This window comes from Magnolia sinica, chromosome 16 (assembly GCF_029962835.1).
Source record: "Magnolia sinica isolate HGM2019 chromosome 16, MsV1, whole genome shotgun sequence".
Taxonomy (NCBI): domain Eukaryota; kingdom Viridiplantae; phylum Streptophyta; class Magnoliopsida; order Magnoliales; family Magnoliaceae; genus Magnolia; species Magnolia sinica.
In genome coordinates, this window is record NC_080588.1 from 20,429,982 (window position 1) to 20,445,240 (window position 15,259).

At 40.5% G+C, this 15,259-nt stretch overlaps 1 protein-coding gene across 5 annotated transcripts in view; it reads left to right on the forward strand.

Annotated features, from left to right (window-relative positions):
* Positions 1 to 11,945, forward strand: part of LOC131229708 (probable E3 ubiquitin-protein ligase HIP1) — a 34,262-nt gene extending 22,317 nt beyond the window's left edge. For 4 of the 5 annotated variants that reach the window (XM_058225699.1, XM_058225700.1, XM_058225697.1 and 1 more), the window contains 4 exons: positions 10,440 to 10,493; positions 11,153 to 11,248; positions 11,344 to 11,490; positions 11,602 to 11,945. In XM_058225699.1, coding sequence (XP_058081682.1) covers positions 10,440 to 10,493; positions 11,153 to 11,248; positions 11,344 to 11,490; positions 11,602 to 11,733 — 429 coding nt within the window. In that variant the 3' untranslated portion in view covers positions 11,734 to 11,945. The remainder of the gene's footprint in view (positions 1 to 10,439; positions 10,494 to 11,152; positions 11,249 to 11,343; positions 11,491 to 11,601) is intronic. The other variant, XM_058225701.1, reaches the window with a different exon arrangement.
* The last annotated feature ends 3,314 nt before the right edge of the window (positions 11,946 to 15,259 follow it).

A 15,259-nucleotide genomic window follows, 5' to 3' on the forward strand; every position in this document is an offset into this window, starting at 1 on the left:
TGTTACGGTCCATAACCCTAAAGAAAAATGAAAAAAAAAAAAACATACTTTTTTTTTTTCATCTTCTTATTATTAATATTATTATTATGGGGTTGCGGTGGTGCTGTGGCGTTGCTGCTGTGGCAGTAGTTGCTGCCCTTCTCTCTCTCTCTCTCTCTCTCTCTCTCTCGGTTCGGTCCCGTCTTTTCTTTTCATTTCCCTCTTCTTTTCTTTTTCCAGAAAAAACGAATGGAATGGCGTGGATGTTTCAAAGCCACACAGTATTTATTTATTTATTTATTATAATCTACAGTGCACGCTGCATAGTGCACACGCACTATTTTATTACGTGGGGTGGGGCCCACCTTGATTTATGTATAGTAAATCCATGCCATCCATAATTTTTCAGGTTCATTTTAAAGCATGATCCTTGAAATGAAGGGATCAAAATCTCAATTGGACCACGCAGTTGGGATTGAATGCCCACCGTTAAAATCTTCTCAAGGCCCATTTTGTGATCCACCTAAGATTTGGATCAGCCTCATTTTTGGTCCATGCCCTGAAATAAGTGGGCAAAAAGGATAGAGCACATGCATATACAACAAATGCATTGAGGTGGGCCCCACTTTTAAAGGCATGCTCACTAGTGGTCCACCGAAGATTTAGATCTACTTGAATTTTTGGACCATGCCTTAAAATGAGTTGGCAAAATGGATTGACGGCATAAATATACAAATACATCAAGGTGGCCCGCCTGGCCCACTACTGGTTCACCTGAGATCTGGAATTACCTCATTTTTTTTTTCCCAATACCCTTAAATGAGTTGACAAAACGGATGGATGACAAGTATATATAATACATAATCGAGTGAACCCCATGTACATGGCCCTAGAAATTTATACATGAGGTATATATCAACTCAAAATTAACCAATTAAATTTTGGGACCATTGTTGCTAAGTCACAATCCCAAAATTAAATTGTTTGAACAATTTTCACTATTAGTTTGTAGACACTTGTTTTTCGAAATAAGACCATTTGATATTTTTCATTTTGCACTGTCCAATAAATGTCCACCAATTCATTAGTGGGATAAGTGCCAATAGATTGCATTAATTTGAGGCTAGTTTAGGGCATCAAACAGTCCCCTAATCAGCTCCGAATTGACAACACTATTTACCCCAATTTAATTTTAATTTTTTTGAAAGATCTATTGAGGAAAATGATATCAAATTGTTAGGTATATGAATTATATAATAGGATACAAAAGTCCCTAAACTCTGTATTTTGAAATGAAATGTATGTGAGTCACAAAGTATGCAATGCATTAACACAATAAATAAAAGGAAAACTTGAAAATATAAGATGTTTTGGTATCACATTCATTATAGTAAATTTATATAGATATTATGTATTTAGAAAACTAAATATAAAAGGTTTGCAGTTAATTTCAGGTTGTCAGATTCATAAATCCATTAGACAACCCGATATAGCATTCTCACCAAAGAGTGGACCGTTACACCACCATAAACATGTTCCAAATTATAAATGAATGCATATTTGGAACATTTAGAATATTTTGGATTTAATGGATATTTTTACATAATATTTTGACTTTTTTTTTTTGGCACCGTTACACTCCCCATATTGGTTGTTATGGCCTCGTATTGGCCGATATGGGGTGTATCGGTAACAGTGGGCACCATTACGCCCACCGATACCGCAACGGGACACCTTGCCAGTGACAGTGCTTGAGGCAAGGGTCGATGTCTGTATCAGATTACATCGAGAGATTTAAGGAGTTCATGATGCGATGTGATGTCGATGAGTTCCCTACTGTGACCCTATCTCGTTTTAGGACGGGCCCGCACTCTGAAATTAGGCGTGAGCTCATCCCTCATAATGTTGGTACACTAAAGGAGGCCTGCATTAGGGTAGAGGAGCTTGAGCGATACCTAGTGCAACCGACCATGAAGCGGTTTAGGTCTCGTAATTCCAGTGGCAGGGTTACTCCTTAGGGAGCCAAACCTAACCTTGGGAGCTAGACCAAAGCCCCAACTGGTGCTCTTACCTATAATAGAGATGTTAAAGGTAAGGGTTTAGTCAGCACTAGTTCGAAGGGAAGTGAGCACATGCAGTGTTTCTGTTGCAATGGTTATAGTCACCTCGCAAAGGAATGCCTAAACAAAGAAAGTGGTAAAGATCTTATGATAGATGAGGCATGTGAGGATGACGAGAACAATTGTGACATAGAGGAATATGGGCCTAACCTTGGGAGCTAGACCAAAGCCCCAACTGGTGCTCTTACCTATAACAGAGATGTTAAAGGTAAGGGTCTAGTCAGCACTAGTTCGAAGGGAAGTGTGCACATGCAGTGTTTCTGTTGCAATGGTTATAGTCACCTCGCAAAGGAATGCCCAAACAAAGAAAGTGGTAAAGATCTTATGATGGATGAGGCATGTGAGGATGACGAGAACAATTGTAACGTAGAGGAACATGGGCCTGATATTGGTGCTAGTGATGAGGAGTTTGATGACTAGGAGACCTATACTCTCAAAATAGTCAGATGCACCTTTTACCAAGCTAAAGAAAATGATGATTGGCGCAGGAACATGATCTTTTACACTTATACCACGGGTGGAGAAAGGAATTGTAAAGTTATTGTGGACAGTGGCAACTGTGCCAATATGGTCTCTACCAGTACCATGAGTCGACTGGGCTTGAAAGCCGAGTCTCACCCTCAGCCTTACAGAGTGTCGTGGGTTGATGAGTTCTCCATTCCAGTCTCACAGCGATGTTGTATCCCCATCCAGTTTGGGTCGTATGAGGATTCGCTGTGGTGGGATGTGATTCCCATGGATGTCGGCCATATCATCTTGGGTAGGCCATGGATATTTGACTTGGACGTTACAATATTCGGTCGCTTGAATATTTGTACATTCATGTTTGAGGGCAAGAAAATTAGATTGAGTCCTCTTCCACCCAAGATCGTACCAGGAAAGGAGACTATCAAGAAAGGTGATCTTGGAACTTCGAGGAAGCCCAAACCTAAGTCTCTTCATATCATTAATGCAAAAGAATTTGAAAGAAAGACTAGGGAGGATTCAGAGGTGTATGCTCTCGTGACTAGAAAGGCTATCCCCAGGTTGGTGTAGAGTTGCCTAGTGAGGTGATTTCGGTGATTGATGAGTTCAGTGATGTCTTTCCTGACAACCTCTCGGATGAGCTTCCACCTGAGGGACATCCAGCATGCCATTAATCTTGTCCCCATGTCTTCTCACCCAAAATCTTTTCATTACAGAATGAACCCCACAGAGCATGCGGAACTCAAGAAACAAGTTGATGAGCTTCTTAGGAAAGGATTCATTTAGGAGAGAACGAGTCCATGTGCCATGTCCGCCCTTTTGACACCCAAGAAGAATGGTACGTGGTGTATTCGTGTGGATAGTAGAGCCATCAACAAGATTACCGTTAAGTACCGGATTCCCATAGCGCGTCTTGACAATATGTTGGACATGATGGCCAACGCCACAATTTTCTCCAAAATAAGATCTCAAGAGTGGGTATCACTAGATCCGTATTCACCCAGGTGATGAGTGGAAAACGGACTTCAAGACGAAGGATGGACTGTGCGAGTGGCTAGTCATGCCTTTGGACTGACCAACACCCCAAGTACATTTATGCGGGTGATGACCCAAGTGTTGGGACCCTTCATGGGAGAAGTTCCTAGTCGTGTACTTTGATGACATCCTTATTTATAGCATGAATAAGGAGCAACACCTCCACCATCTGAGGCAATTGTGTGGGATCCTTAGGGCAGAGAAGTTATATGCCAACCTCAATAAGTGTTCTTTTTTGTATAGTAGTCATTTTCTTAGGTTTTATCATGTCATCTGAGGGCATGTTTGCGAATCCCGAGAAAGTCAAGGCCATAGTCAGTTGGCCTGAGCCGCGTAATATTCATGAGGTGTGTAGCTTTCACGGCTTAGCCACCTTTTATAGACGGTTCATTAGAGGGTTTAGTTCCAACATGGCTCCCATTACCGATTGTATTATAAAATGTGGGTTCCAGTGGACTAAAGCAGCCTCTAGGGCGTTCAAGGAGATTAAGGTCAAGATGACTGAAGCTTCTGCCATGCGACTTCCAAATTTTTCCAAGGCTTTTGAGATCGCTTGTGATGCATTTGGTGTAGGTATAGGTGGAGTGCTTAGTCAGGAAGGGCACCCTGTCACTTTCTTTAGAGAAAAACTGAATGGAGTGAAACGAAAATATTCTACCTATGACAAGGAATTCTATGCGATAATGCCGTCCTTGCGCCATTGGCGATATTATCTATTACCGCAGGAGTTCGTTTTATTCTCTGACCATGAGGCTTTGCGCTATCTCAACTCGCAAAAGAAGTTGAGCCCGAGGCATGCTAAATGGGTCTAATTTCTCCAAGAGTACACTTTTGTATTGAAGCACAAGGTTGGGATTGAGAATAAACCTGCCGATGCGTTGAGTCGTAGGGTTGCGTTACTCCACTCCATGAGCGTCGAAGTCACTGGGATGATGCATGTGGGTTGTTTCAGAGACCATTTGTTATAGGATTTTTATTTCTTGTCGATCCGATCGTTGGATCTTGTCAATGAGGCCATCGGGCCAACAAATCTTTCAGTTCTCTGCTCCTTGGACTCTGATCTTGCTTCCTTTATCTTTATCTTTTTTTTTTTTTTTTTTTTTTTTTTTGTTATTTTTAGGATTTATTTGATGGATGAGATTGATAATAAGTGTTTTAGTTTTCTTATTTTGGACGATGGGCCATTTTCAGAATGTATAGCTTGGATCGGAACACTTTTTTTCCAGAATATTTACTTGTGAATTGGCTGATCAATGTATGCGTGCTAGGGAAAACTGTATGGATGAGCACAAATCAATAGGTTTTTCCATAATCTCCACGCCCCAATTCCCACGAAAATCTCCCACTCTCCAGCTGCCTCAGCGCAACACTTAAAGAGTCACCCTCAATGATGAGAGGATTAGAGGCAAGTACGCCTCTAGCTTCAACCCACAAGTCATCTCTGCTGCTTCAGTATAGTTAGACCTTTGCACTCCAACCAGGCCTAAGAATGTAAGATTTTGCCCTTGTGATTTTTAATCAAGCCACCTATCCCAGCTGGAACTGGTTTGCCGAACAAGAAACCATGCTTAATAGAATTCTCCAGTGGAGGACACCAGCTCTCAGTGGGACGTATCAGTTGCCAGCCACCTGATAGGAGTCTGTCATAGTTGAATTGCACCCACAGCAAGGTGCCCCAAAATAATGTTGCTGCCCCTGCTCCGCTCAAAATGCTCTACAGAGAACTTTTCTCTACATCTCCAAAACCCTTTAATCTTCCCCTCAATAGCCTGGGTGTTTTGCTCAAGCCAAATGTACCACGATACTGCTCTAGCTACAGCTGTCCACAAAATACGTCCCACCTGACCCCAGGCCTTTGAGCACCAATCCACTGGTAGGTCCTTGACCAATTTAGCAAGCACCCAATTCAACGCTATATCATGGAATCCTTTTTTTATTTTTTATTATTTTATTATTTTATTTTTTTAATTTTTAATGATTTCTTACTTCAACTGGTTGAAACACCAAATGATGTATGACATAATCTGGAATGTTTTCATTGTTTGTTATGATCATGTTGACACATTTATGTTTGCGGAATGTTGCTTAGAAATCAAAATGTCTTTTTTTTTTGTCTGTCAATCAATATGCTTTTCCTGTATTGTCAACTTCATGGCTAAAAGTAAAATATATGAATATTATGATGTCGTGGATACTAAACTGGAATCTTCTGATGATCGGGCAATAGTGGAGGGTTGGGGTTCATAAATTGCTGGTGCGCTTATTGTCCGTATAGGGGGGCTGCGTTTGGAAGAATTGTGGTTTGGAGCAAGATGTGTTGAAGGTCAAAGAGGTTTAAGTTGTTTTCACTAAATTGGAAGATGATTTCAAGTGGATTTAGATTTGTTACATGTCCTGATGGAGAAAAAAGATAAAGCAGTGTTTTGGGCAGAGTTTGATGAGATTCAATAGCAATGGAACTTATGTTGGTGCTTGGGAGGTGATTTTTATTGTGTCATATTCTTTAATGAGAAGTTTGGGAGCATCCACATCCAATTTGAGTATGGGAATGTTGTCAGAGTTGGCTAGGGTTGCAAGAAAGCTTCACTTGGCTTAAGAAAATTGGGGGATCACTGTAGATGCCTTCAAGGGGATCCCTATGTTGGACCTTTGTGAATGGAAAACGGTAATTAGTGATTATTGGCAACCTTCCGTAGAGCTTAGTCATTGGAGATGCTGTTTGTCGTGCTTGGAAATCCTCTTTGTTAGCCTCTTGGAAATTGAGTGTTGATGGGAGCTCGGCAACCTAGGAATTCTTGTATAGATGGGGTTCCGAGGGACAAGCATGGGGACATCATACTCCTCTTTGGGCTAGCAGGGCCATCATAATTTAAGCATTATCTGAACTAATTGGGATCGACTACATGAGTCATATTCTACCATCTCACTCTATTGAGAACCATATCTCAATTAACTTTTAGTCACCAAATGTTTTGTACTACCTCCATGGCCCCATCCACATCCTTTTGGGCCTTCCTCTTGTCCTTTTAGAAACTTGAACAAACTCCTAATCAATGCAGTTTTGGTCTCTATCATGTATAGGTGGGGTTCTAAGAGACAAGCATGGGGATATCATCACTTCCTTTGGGCTAGTAGGGCCACCATCACCACCACCATCACCATCATCGTTTAAGCCTCAAACTAATTGGTGCTGGCTACAAAAATCCTATTCTACAATTCCACTATATTAAGAACCAGTAACCCCTAGCTCATTAAATATTTTCGTACGACTTCCAGCCACAACCTTTTGGATCTTCAGCTTGCCCTTGTAGAAACTTGAACAAACTCACTCCTAATTGATGCAGTTCTTGGTCTTCGTAGGACATGACCAAACCATACGCGTGTACTTTTCCTCATCTTATAACCTATTGGCGCTACCCCTAAGTTCCATCAAATGCATTCATTTCTAATTCTTACAACCTACTCCTAATTGATGTAGTTCTTGGTCATCGTTGGACATGTCCAAACCATAGTAGTCTACTTTTCTTCATCTTACTACCCATTGGTGTTACTCCTAAGTTCCCTAAAATGCATTCATTTCTAATTCTTTCCTTGTCTTTCCACTTATCCATCTCAACATCCTTGTTTCTGCTACAGTCATCCTATGAACATGTTGCTCCTTGACTGACCAACATCTTGTTCCATACAGCATGGCTTGTCTTATAGCTATCCTATAAAATACTTTAGTTTGATTTTTATTCGGGGATCACATAAAACTCTACATGCAAATCTCTGTTTCATCCACCCGGCTCTAATTCTATGAGCAATAACATCCTTCTCAATCTCTCCGTTCTCATTAATTATTGGCCGAAGATATAGAAATGGCTATTTCTGGGTGCTTCTTGGTAAACAAACTTAGCTAATTTGTTGTTTCCTCTCATTGTTACTAACATTCCTTTCTGTATTCTTTGTTTGTTTGATTGATTATAAAACTTTTAGATTCTAAAGCATCCCTCCATAGTTCTAGCTTTGCATTTAGCCCCTATCTCATTAATCAAAACTGCATCATTTGCAAATAACATACGCCACTTTGAAGTTCTTCCTGTGTAAATGCCTCTTTAACTCATCCATCCATAGCCAATTCAAAAAGATAAGGCTAAATGCTGACCGTCTGTAAGCCTACTGTAATTGAAACGCACACTTCTCTCCCTTCTAAATATGTTTAATCATATCAATATATTTTCTGGAGACTCCCTTCTAAATATGTTTAATCATGTCAATATATCCTTCCTTTCCCTATATGTCTCCATCAGCTCTCTTAGTAGGAAAGTAACCTCAATAGTTGACTATCATGGCATGAATCCAAACGGATCTCTTGATACATTCGTCTCATGTCTTAATCTCTGCTCATCACTCTCTTCCAAAGTTTCATAGTCTAGGCTAGCAGGTTATGGGAGTTGAAATAGAGTGCAATTACAGGTGATAAAGACTGGAATGGAAATTGTTGGAAGCTGAGTGGAGGACATCTTTTTGTTCAAGGGGCTTCTACCTCAGCAATCACTTTGGCTACTAGGTTGAGCCCTTTTCCTTGGGAATTGGCATATTCATCCTAAATGATATAAAAATGAAATCACGATCTATGGCCATTGAGTTTAATCTTGTTCCCCAAGGAGCCGATTTGTATTGCCGATATGCTTGCAAATGAAGGGATCATTTGTTCTTTTCTTTTTATAGGGGAGTTTGTCCATTGCCTCAATGGATTTGTATAGCTCTCTGTGATATTCTCAATAAATTTATAGTTTCTGATGGGATCCAATGAATTCATAGTCACTGACAAAAAAATAAAAAAGACTGGTATAATCACCCTATTTGATAGACTATTAGATAGTGCTTGATTGTAATCAACTTATGTAATGGTCTAGTCCATCATGCCTGTGAGAGTTCTGTGCTCTCATTGCCAGTCCCAAGCCCGGATAAAGGAGGGGTTGCGTCAGGTAGGCAGCCGGCGTCAAGCTTTTGTCAAAACTTTCATCATGAATCCGGACAATATGCTCCTGATAGTGGAATGGTGGAATAGGATTCTTGCAGCCAACCCCAATTAGTTGGGATAAGGCTTAGAGGAGGATGATGATGATGATCTGAAGGCGTGAGCTTATTTTATTGGTGGTTGTGTGGCTTTCACATTGTCAATTATCAAAATCAACTGTTGGGTGGATTCCTCATCAGAGTGGGATGAGCATTGTGTGGATGGCTATTGATGCAGCCACAGTTGTGCCTCAATCACATTAGTTGTGTAGACTTGTAACCTCTATTCACATCAAAGAGGTGTGTGAAAGTACAACTACAGTATCTACTATTGTACTGTTATAAAATGTAAGACAATAATGCTACACTAACACTACAATTCTTTTCTTTAGAGTTTTATGCAGTGTTTTTTACGAGAAAAAAATAAAATAAAATACATGGATGAGATTATAATAAACAAATCAGCAAGATCTAGTAGGGTCCTAGGATTGTGGTGGTTTGAATATTTTTGGCATGTGCTGGATTGATTTTCTATATTTTAGTGATGGATTTTGTGGACATGGACACATGTTTTCTATCTTGGTAGTTTAGTTGGTTTTCCTTCTCTGTGACTATCCTGTTTTTTGGATTTTATTTTGCTTGGAATTCTGGTCGATTGGAGTAACGATTTGCACCATCAGCCTCTATTCTGCATCAGTTTGGTTCATACATTTTCTTTATTGGGACTATTGTTCCAATAGCGAAGGTGCTCATCCAAGAGGATGTGGTCAGGTGTCAATGCAATTGAAGTATTGCGGGCAGTCCAAACTGCAATTGTGAGAATCAATTCATGCTAAACTATATGGGATCACTCAGATCAGATGGGAGAATTGAAAATCAAGGCAATGTTTGTGCAATCAGGGCATCTCATTCTGTCCATGGATCGAATGTTTAAAAGTCATCCAAGTGGACATGGACTGTCAACTTGGTGTGAGCAAAACAAATTACAAAGTTTTCCCACAGAACAACACTGAACCAAAAGTTTTCCTGCAGAACAATGGGAACCAAACCACGTTGTTCTAAGCATAATTAGTTATTTGCAGGAAACAGTATTCTGGATTTGTCTCCCCCCCCCCTGCAAATGATCAAACCAATAGAGCACAAACCAAACTATTAGTTGCACGAAGGAAGCGAAGCCGCAGCAGATTCAGGTTCGGGAATAGGGAAGCGTCTATTTTAAATTTTTTTTTTTCAAGTATAAACAGGGAGGAAGTGGGAGTGGGAGTCTGAGCCTGAAATGCATGTTGTAGCCGGTGCGGCACCTAACTAGTAGGATTGTGCAACTAAGAACAAAACATGCCTTTAGTGTGGATGTAGGGGAACCTCAGTGTAATAGAAATACACACCCTTAAAAGACATAACTCCAGCACTCTTTCCTTTGCTTTGGCCCATTGTGTACTTTTAAAGATGAATAATGCTTCTGCTGCCATCACTAGATCTGTTTGGGTTCAGTTTACAGCTTCATGCATTTTGAGATGGGGCATTGACCTTGTATGCATGCAGTAAGTGCTATAGCACCAGCCTACCGTAAAACTTTTATAGGGTGCAGGGCCTTGCACTACCTGTCATATTGTAATCAGAGTTCTTCTGGCATGCCCAAATTGCACGTATACGATTCCAACTTGATGAGTTGGGCATGGTGCAGCGTCATAGCAATCTGACGGTGTAAGCCCGCCCATGCACCGTAATGCAGGGCTGTGCTCCCCATCAATCCTACCACTGCGCATGCAATCTGTGGGCTCCGCTCATGACTCTTGATTTCTTTTTGTACTTATGTTTCATCATCCTCTGTGACAGATTCGTAATAATGTCTTGGAACTCATGCGCAGGGGTGAGAATCTAAGATTTGAGGTTAGTTTTCCACTTGTTTTGCATGTGGCTCATACCTATGCCATTTCATACCTGTTAATTCACCTTTTATTAGCTATGGATATTGTGTACTTTGGACAGGTTAAATCCTGAGACCATTTTTTTTCTTTTCTTTTCTTATTATCAAAATGGGTACGGATTTTACACTTTTTATGTTTGGTTTATCCAAGCTACATGCGGAATTGGATGTGGAGAAAGGCTGGTTTCTAAAATCCATTTTGTTGCTCCTCCCTTCCAAGATGAAAAGGATAGGGTTCATCGCACCTAGTCCAAACAAATTGGCCCTTTTTAGCTTGCCATATTCCATCAGCATAAGTGCAAATAACGGAAAACACTGTGGTCCTGTTTGGTAGACACCTGAAGTTGAGTTCTCATTTTAGTTAACGGTAACTATGTATTCGAGATCTTCATCTCTAATACTAAATCACTGTTAACATGAACTCATGATGTATTAAAGATGACACTGTTGACTAAAATGAGATCAACTCATTTTTAGGCCTCCACCAAACAGGGTCTAAATATTGAACTCCATTCTGTGAATGACAAATTTATATCAACCATCTTTAAAATATTCTATTGTTGGTATGGAAATATGGCCGTTTATGCCTGAAATTTCTCCTACACTGACGGTGACATGCCAGGATATCCTGATCCTCGACCAGTCAGTATTTTATGGGGTTGACTTACATGACCGGCACAGAGACATGCGACTTGATGTTGACAACATGTCTTATGAGGTAAAGAACAGAACCTGACAATTCATTATCCATTTGCCCGCTGGTAAGATAATTTCATCCTTTTAATGTGTTTTTTGTCGGTTGTTAACGTGCAGGAGCTATTGGCATTGGAAGAACGGATTGGAAATGTGAGCACTGGACTGAGTGGGGAGACAGTCTTGAAGTGTCTAAAGCAGCGAAAGTATGTGGCATTTGCAACAGAAGCAACTGCTCAAGAGGTTGAACCGTGCTGTATTTGTCAAGTAAGCCCCCAACTGATTAGAGATTCATGCCTGTTTGATTTTTGTCTATTTATTTTGCATGAAAGTTCCAATTGTGCATTCGGAAGTAACAGCTTTTTGGGGTCATCACAGGAGGAATATGTGGATGGGGAGGAGCTTGGGACTCTGGACTGTGGGCATGACTTCCACACAGACTGCATTAAACAATGGCTAACGCACAAGAATCTGTGCCCTATTTGTAAGACAACAGCATTGGTCACATGAAAATCCGTAGTACTAAGACTCAGCCTCAGTGAAAGAGAGAGAGGTTAAAAAGAAGGGAAAAAGAAAAAAAAGTAAAAAGAAAAAGAAAAAAAGAAGGGGTGCTGAGCCCTGAATGAGTGCGTGAGTTATTAAAAAGAGTCATCATGCTCATGCTTTATTGAATCCAATACCTTGGTAGATTATATATTCCATCAAGATTTCTTTTTGCCCCCTTTTTTGAAGTAAAAAAGTCTGACGGTCATGATGGCAGTTGTTTCTGGTGACCAGAGAGGGGGAAGAGAGCTTTGTGGACCCCTGTTTATTTTCTCGGAGTTGTCTGAAAGTGGATGATTTACAAAGGTGGATTGAGCTGACTGATAGCGCGTGATTTCACATCGTAGTTTTTGGATGTGATCTTGTGCTACGCAAAAAACAACCAAAACTGAAACCACGATAAAGGAGAAAAGCAATCATGTAATTGGAATTTAGGAGAAAGGGTGGTGGTCAAGCAAGGTCTCATGCTGACTCCCATAGGCTGTGAAACTGATGGTCCTAATTTAGCCAAGTGCAGAATTTCCTGGAATTGTTTGTGCACAAGGAAACATGTTTGGTTAAAATACATGAAAAATAAATAAATTGGTGAGCTAGGTCGTATGGCTATCAGTATGGCTTCTGATAGTGAGCAGCTTGAGTCAAAGACAACTGGTATTCCAAGGTCGGATGTCTGGTGTACGGCAAGGTATGTTGTGGGGCCCTCAAAATGGGAGACTTGAGTCCTTGGGTTGCTGAAAATTAAATTAGTGTGGTCTGTTTATGGTAGACGTGGTCTATCCAAACGGTGAATGGCTTCCCCATCCTGAAGGGAGATGGGTTAAAAAAGTACTACCTGTGAAAGGAATTCACTGGCAAGGAAAGCTTTTCAAGAACTATGCTGTGAAAGGCTGTAACGTGTTGAGGCAAATGTGACTGCAATTGGGAAAGTATAACTCTATGCAGGTAACAAGCAAGAAAGTGGCAAATAAATGGCAAGGAGGAATTTCTAATGGGTGCATGTAAGCACCCAGTTTTTAGACCTGGCTAAATTCCCTGTTCACCTGGAGACGACCAGCAAAAGTACGTTTCTCCTTGGCTCGTATAGGATCAGGTAAGGTACGTTTTCCTTTTGCAGGATGGTACCCAAAAGGATGTTGGTAGAAGTTTAAGAAAAGACCGGATGAACTATTGTATAACTGAAGTTATGATGACCCTTGGAATGGCAGAGAAGGATCACGTAGCCCCTCTTTGATAGAGTGGAATGGTAGAGAATGATCCATGTAGCCCAGCCCAATTAATTAGGGTTAAGGCTCTGATGATGATGAGGAAGAGGATTTGTTTAATCCGGTTCAGAGCAGTGGGTTCCGTTAAATCCTTGTTTGCCAATGAGAGGACTGGTTAAATTCTGATTCGCCTCGACTGCTTTGCATTGGAGCTATTGAGACCCTCATGTAATCATCTAAATCCTGATTCCCTGAACAGAATTGGTTAGATCCTATGTTGCGATGGCTCATGAGTTTTAACGCTATTTTGTTGCGCAAAAAGGATGAACGAAATCACGGTTCACCCTGACTCCTTTTCCATGAATGAATCAATCAAGTCGCCCCAACAACGTTGACTAAATCCCTGTTTGCCTTACATTATCCGCCAAATGTCAGTTCTCACTGACAAGATTGGCTAAATCCCTGTTTTGTGAGGCTACTGAGTTGCCCTAAAGGATCAGCTAAATCCCGGTTTGCCTCAACGGGATCGTTTACACTGCAACTTGGTCTAACTCACATTGAAGCTATTGAGTTGCTCACCAGATTGGCTAAATCTCAATTCCCCCCGACTAGATCGTTTAAAGCTCGGTTCACCTGGATCAGGTAAATCTTGGTTTGCGTCAACAGAATTATGGCCAGATTCCCAATTCGCCTTGACCCATTTGCGTTTTAGCTATTGAATCACCCATCTTTATCAAGTTGTTCTTTACATGAGCAATGACTGCACAAGCATTGTGGTTTGGCCAAGATCCTGGTTCAGCCTCAATCAGCTAAATTCTTGGTTTGCCTCGACTCATGCATCGGACCCACTGAGGTCATTTTTACAACCTATCAGGTGGTCATGGAACAACATGATGCAGATTGGATACTACTCGCACCAGGACCTAGTTAGAAACTGATGGTCCTGTCAGGGGCTTGTGGGGCCACCATAATATATGTGTTTTATCCAAGCCGTCCATCCATTTTGAAGATCATTTTAGGGCATAAGCCCAAAACGGAGGCATATAGAAGGCTCAAGTGGACCACGCCACAGGAAGCAGTGGTGACAATGACCCTCACCATTGAAACCTTCCTAGGGCCCACTGCGACATTTATTTTCCATTCAACTTGCTCATAAGGTTACACAGACCTGGATGAAGGGCAAACATAAATATCATCTTGATCCAAAACTTTTGTTGCCCCCAAGAGGTTCTCATCACTGGGGTTCAATCCCCACCATTTCTTGTGATGTAGTCCACTCAAGCCTTCGATCTGCCTCCTTTTTGGCTCATATCCTAAAATGATCTGTCAAAGTGCATAAAACACATACATCGAGGTGGCCCCAAAGAGCCCCTGCTGGAACCATCCATCTCTAGGTCCTATTGGGGGTAGTACCCAAACTGTGCTTGGAATAATAGTATACTGAGTTCCATGGCTCACTCATCATTGGTGAATGAATGTTGTACTAAATCTTAATTATCCAAGGATAACCAAAGGAATCCCTTTAACCTAATTCATGTACGTTTTAACTTTTAAGATACCTCTGCATTTTAGCTATGGCATAATAATTTGTCAATCTAGGATAAATAGTCATCATGATCTATAGTTAAAATCATCCATATCATATTCACATCATCAATGCGTAAAGTTTACATTTCTTTTTCAGGGCTAAGTCCAACAAGCATATAATCACCATCTTAATCATCTCATTCGCAATTAATATCATACATGATTTAGTTCATGATTGAATTTGTTCATCGCCACATGCATTGAACCACATCATTAAATATAATCATCCAGGACATCCCCGTAAACAACTATGCCTCTAAATGCATCCAAATAATATATGAATAAGTCTAAACATAGTCTAGAGGTACGGACATGTCCTCTAAAACAAAATTTTCTACCAATGGTTTTAATCTCTTTCATTTACCTAAAACATATTATCGTTTTTCAGATTCACAACTTCTACGACCTCATAAGGATAAATATTCTATACTATAAAGGACGGGTCCATCTGGATCATAATTTTTCAGAAAAGAGATGGAGACAAAAATTATACAGGAGGACTTTCTAATTTCGGTCAAACGTTTTTTTTGAAAATATTCTTATCATGGAACACTTTCATTTATTCCTTATATATTCTCGCATTATCATATGCCTCTTTCTTAATTTCTTCTAACTCACAAGGTGGAGTTTATGCAGTGTGCTAGCTTTGTCAATATTAAAATTGAACTTCTTCATGACCCGGTATGCCTTATATTCCAATTCCA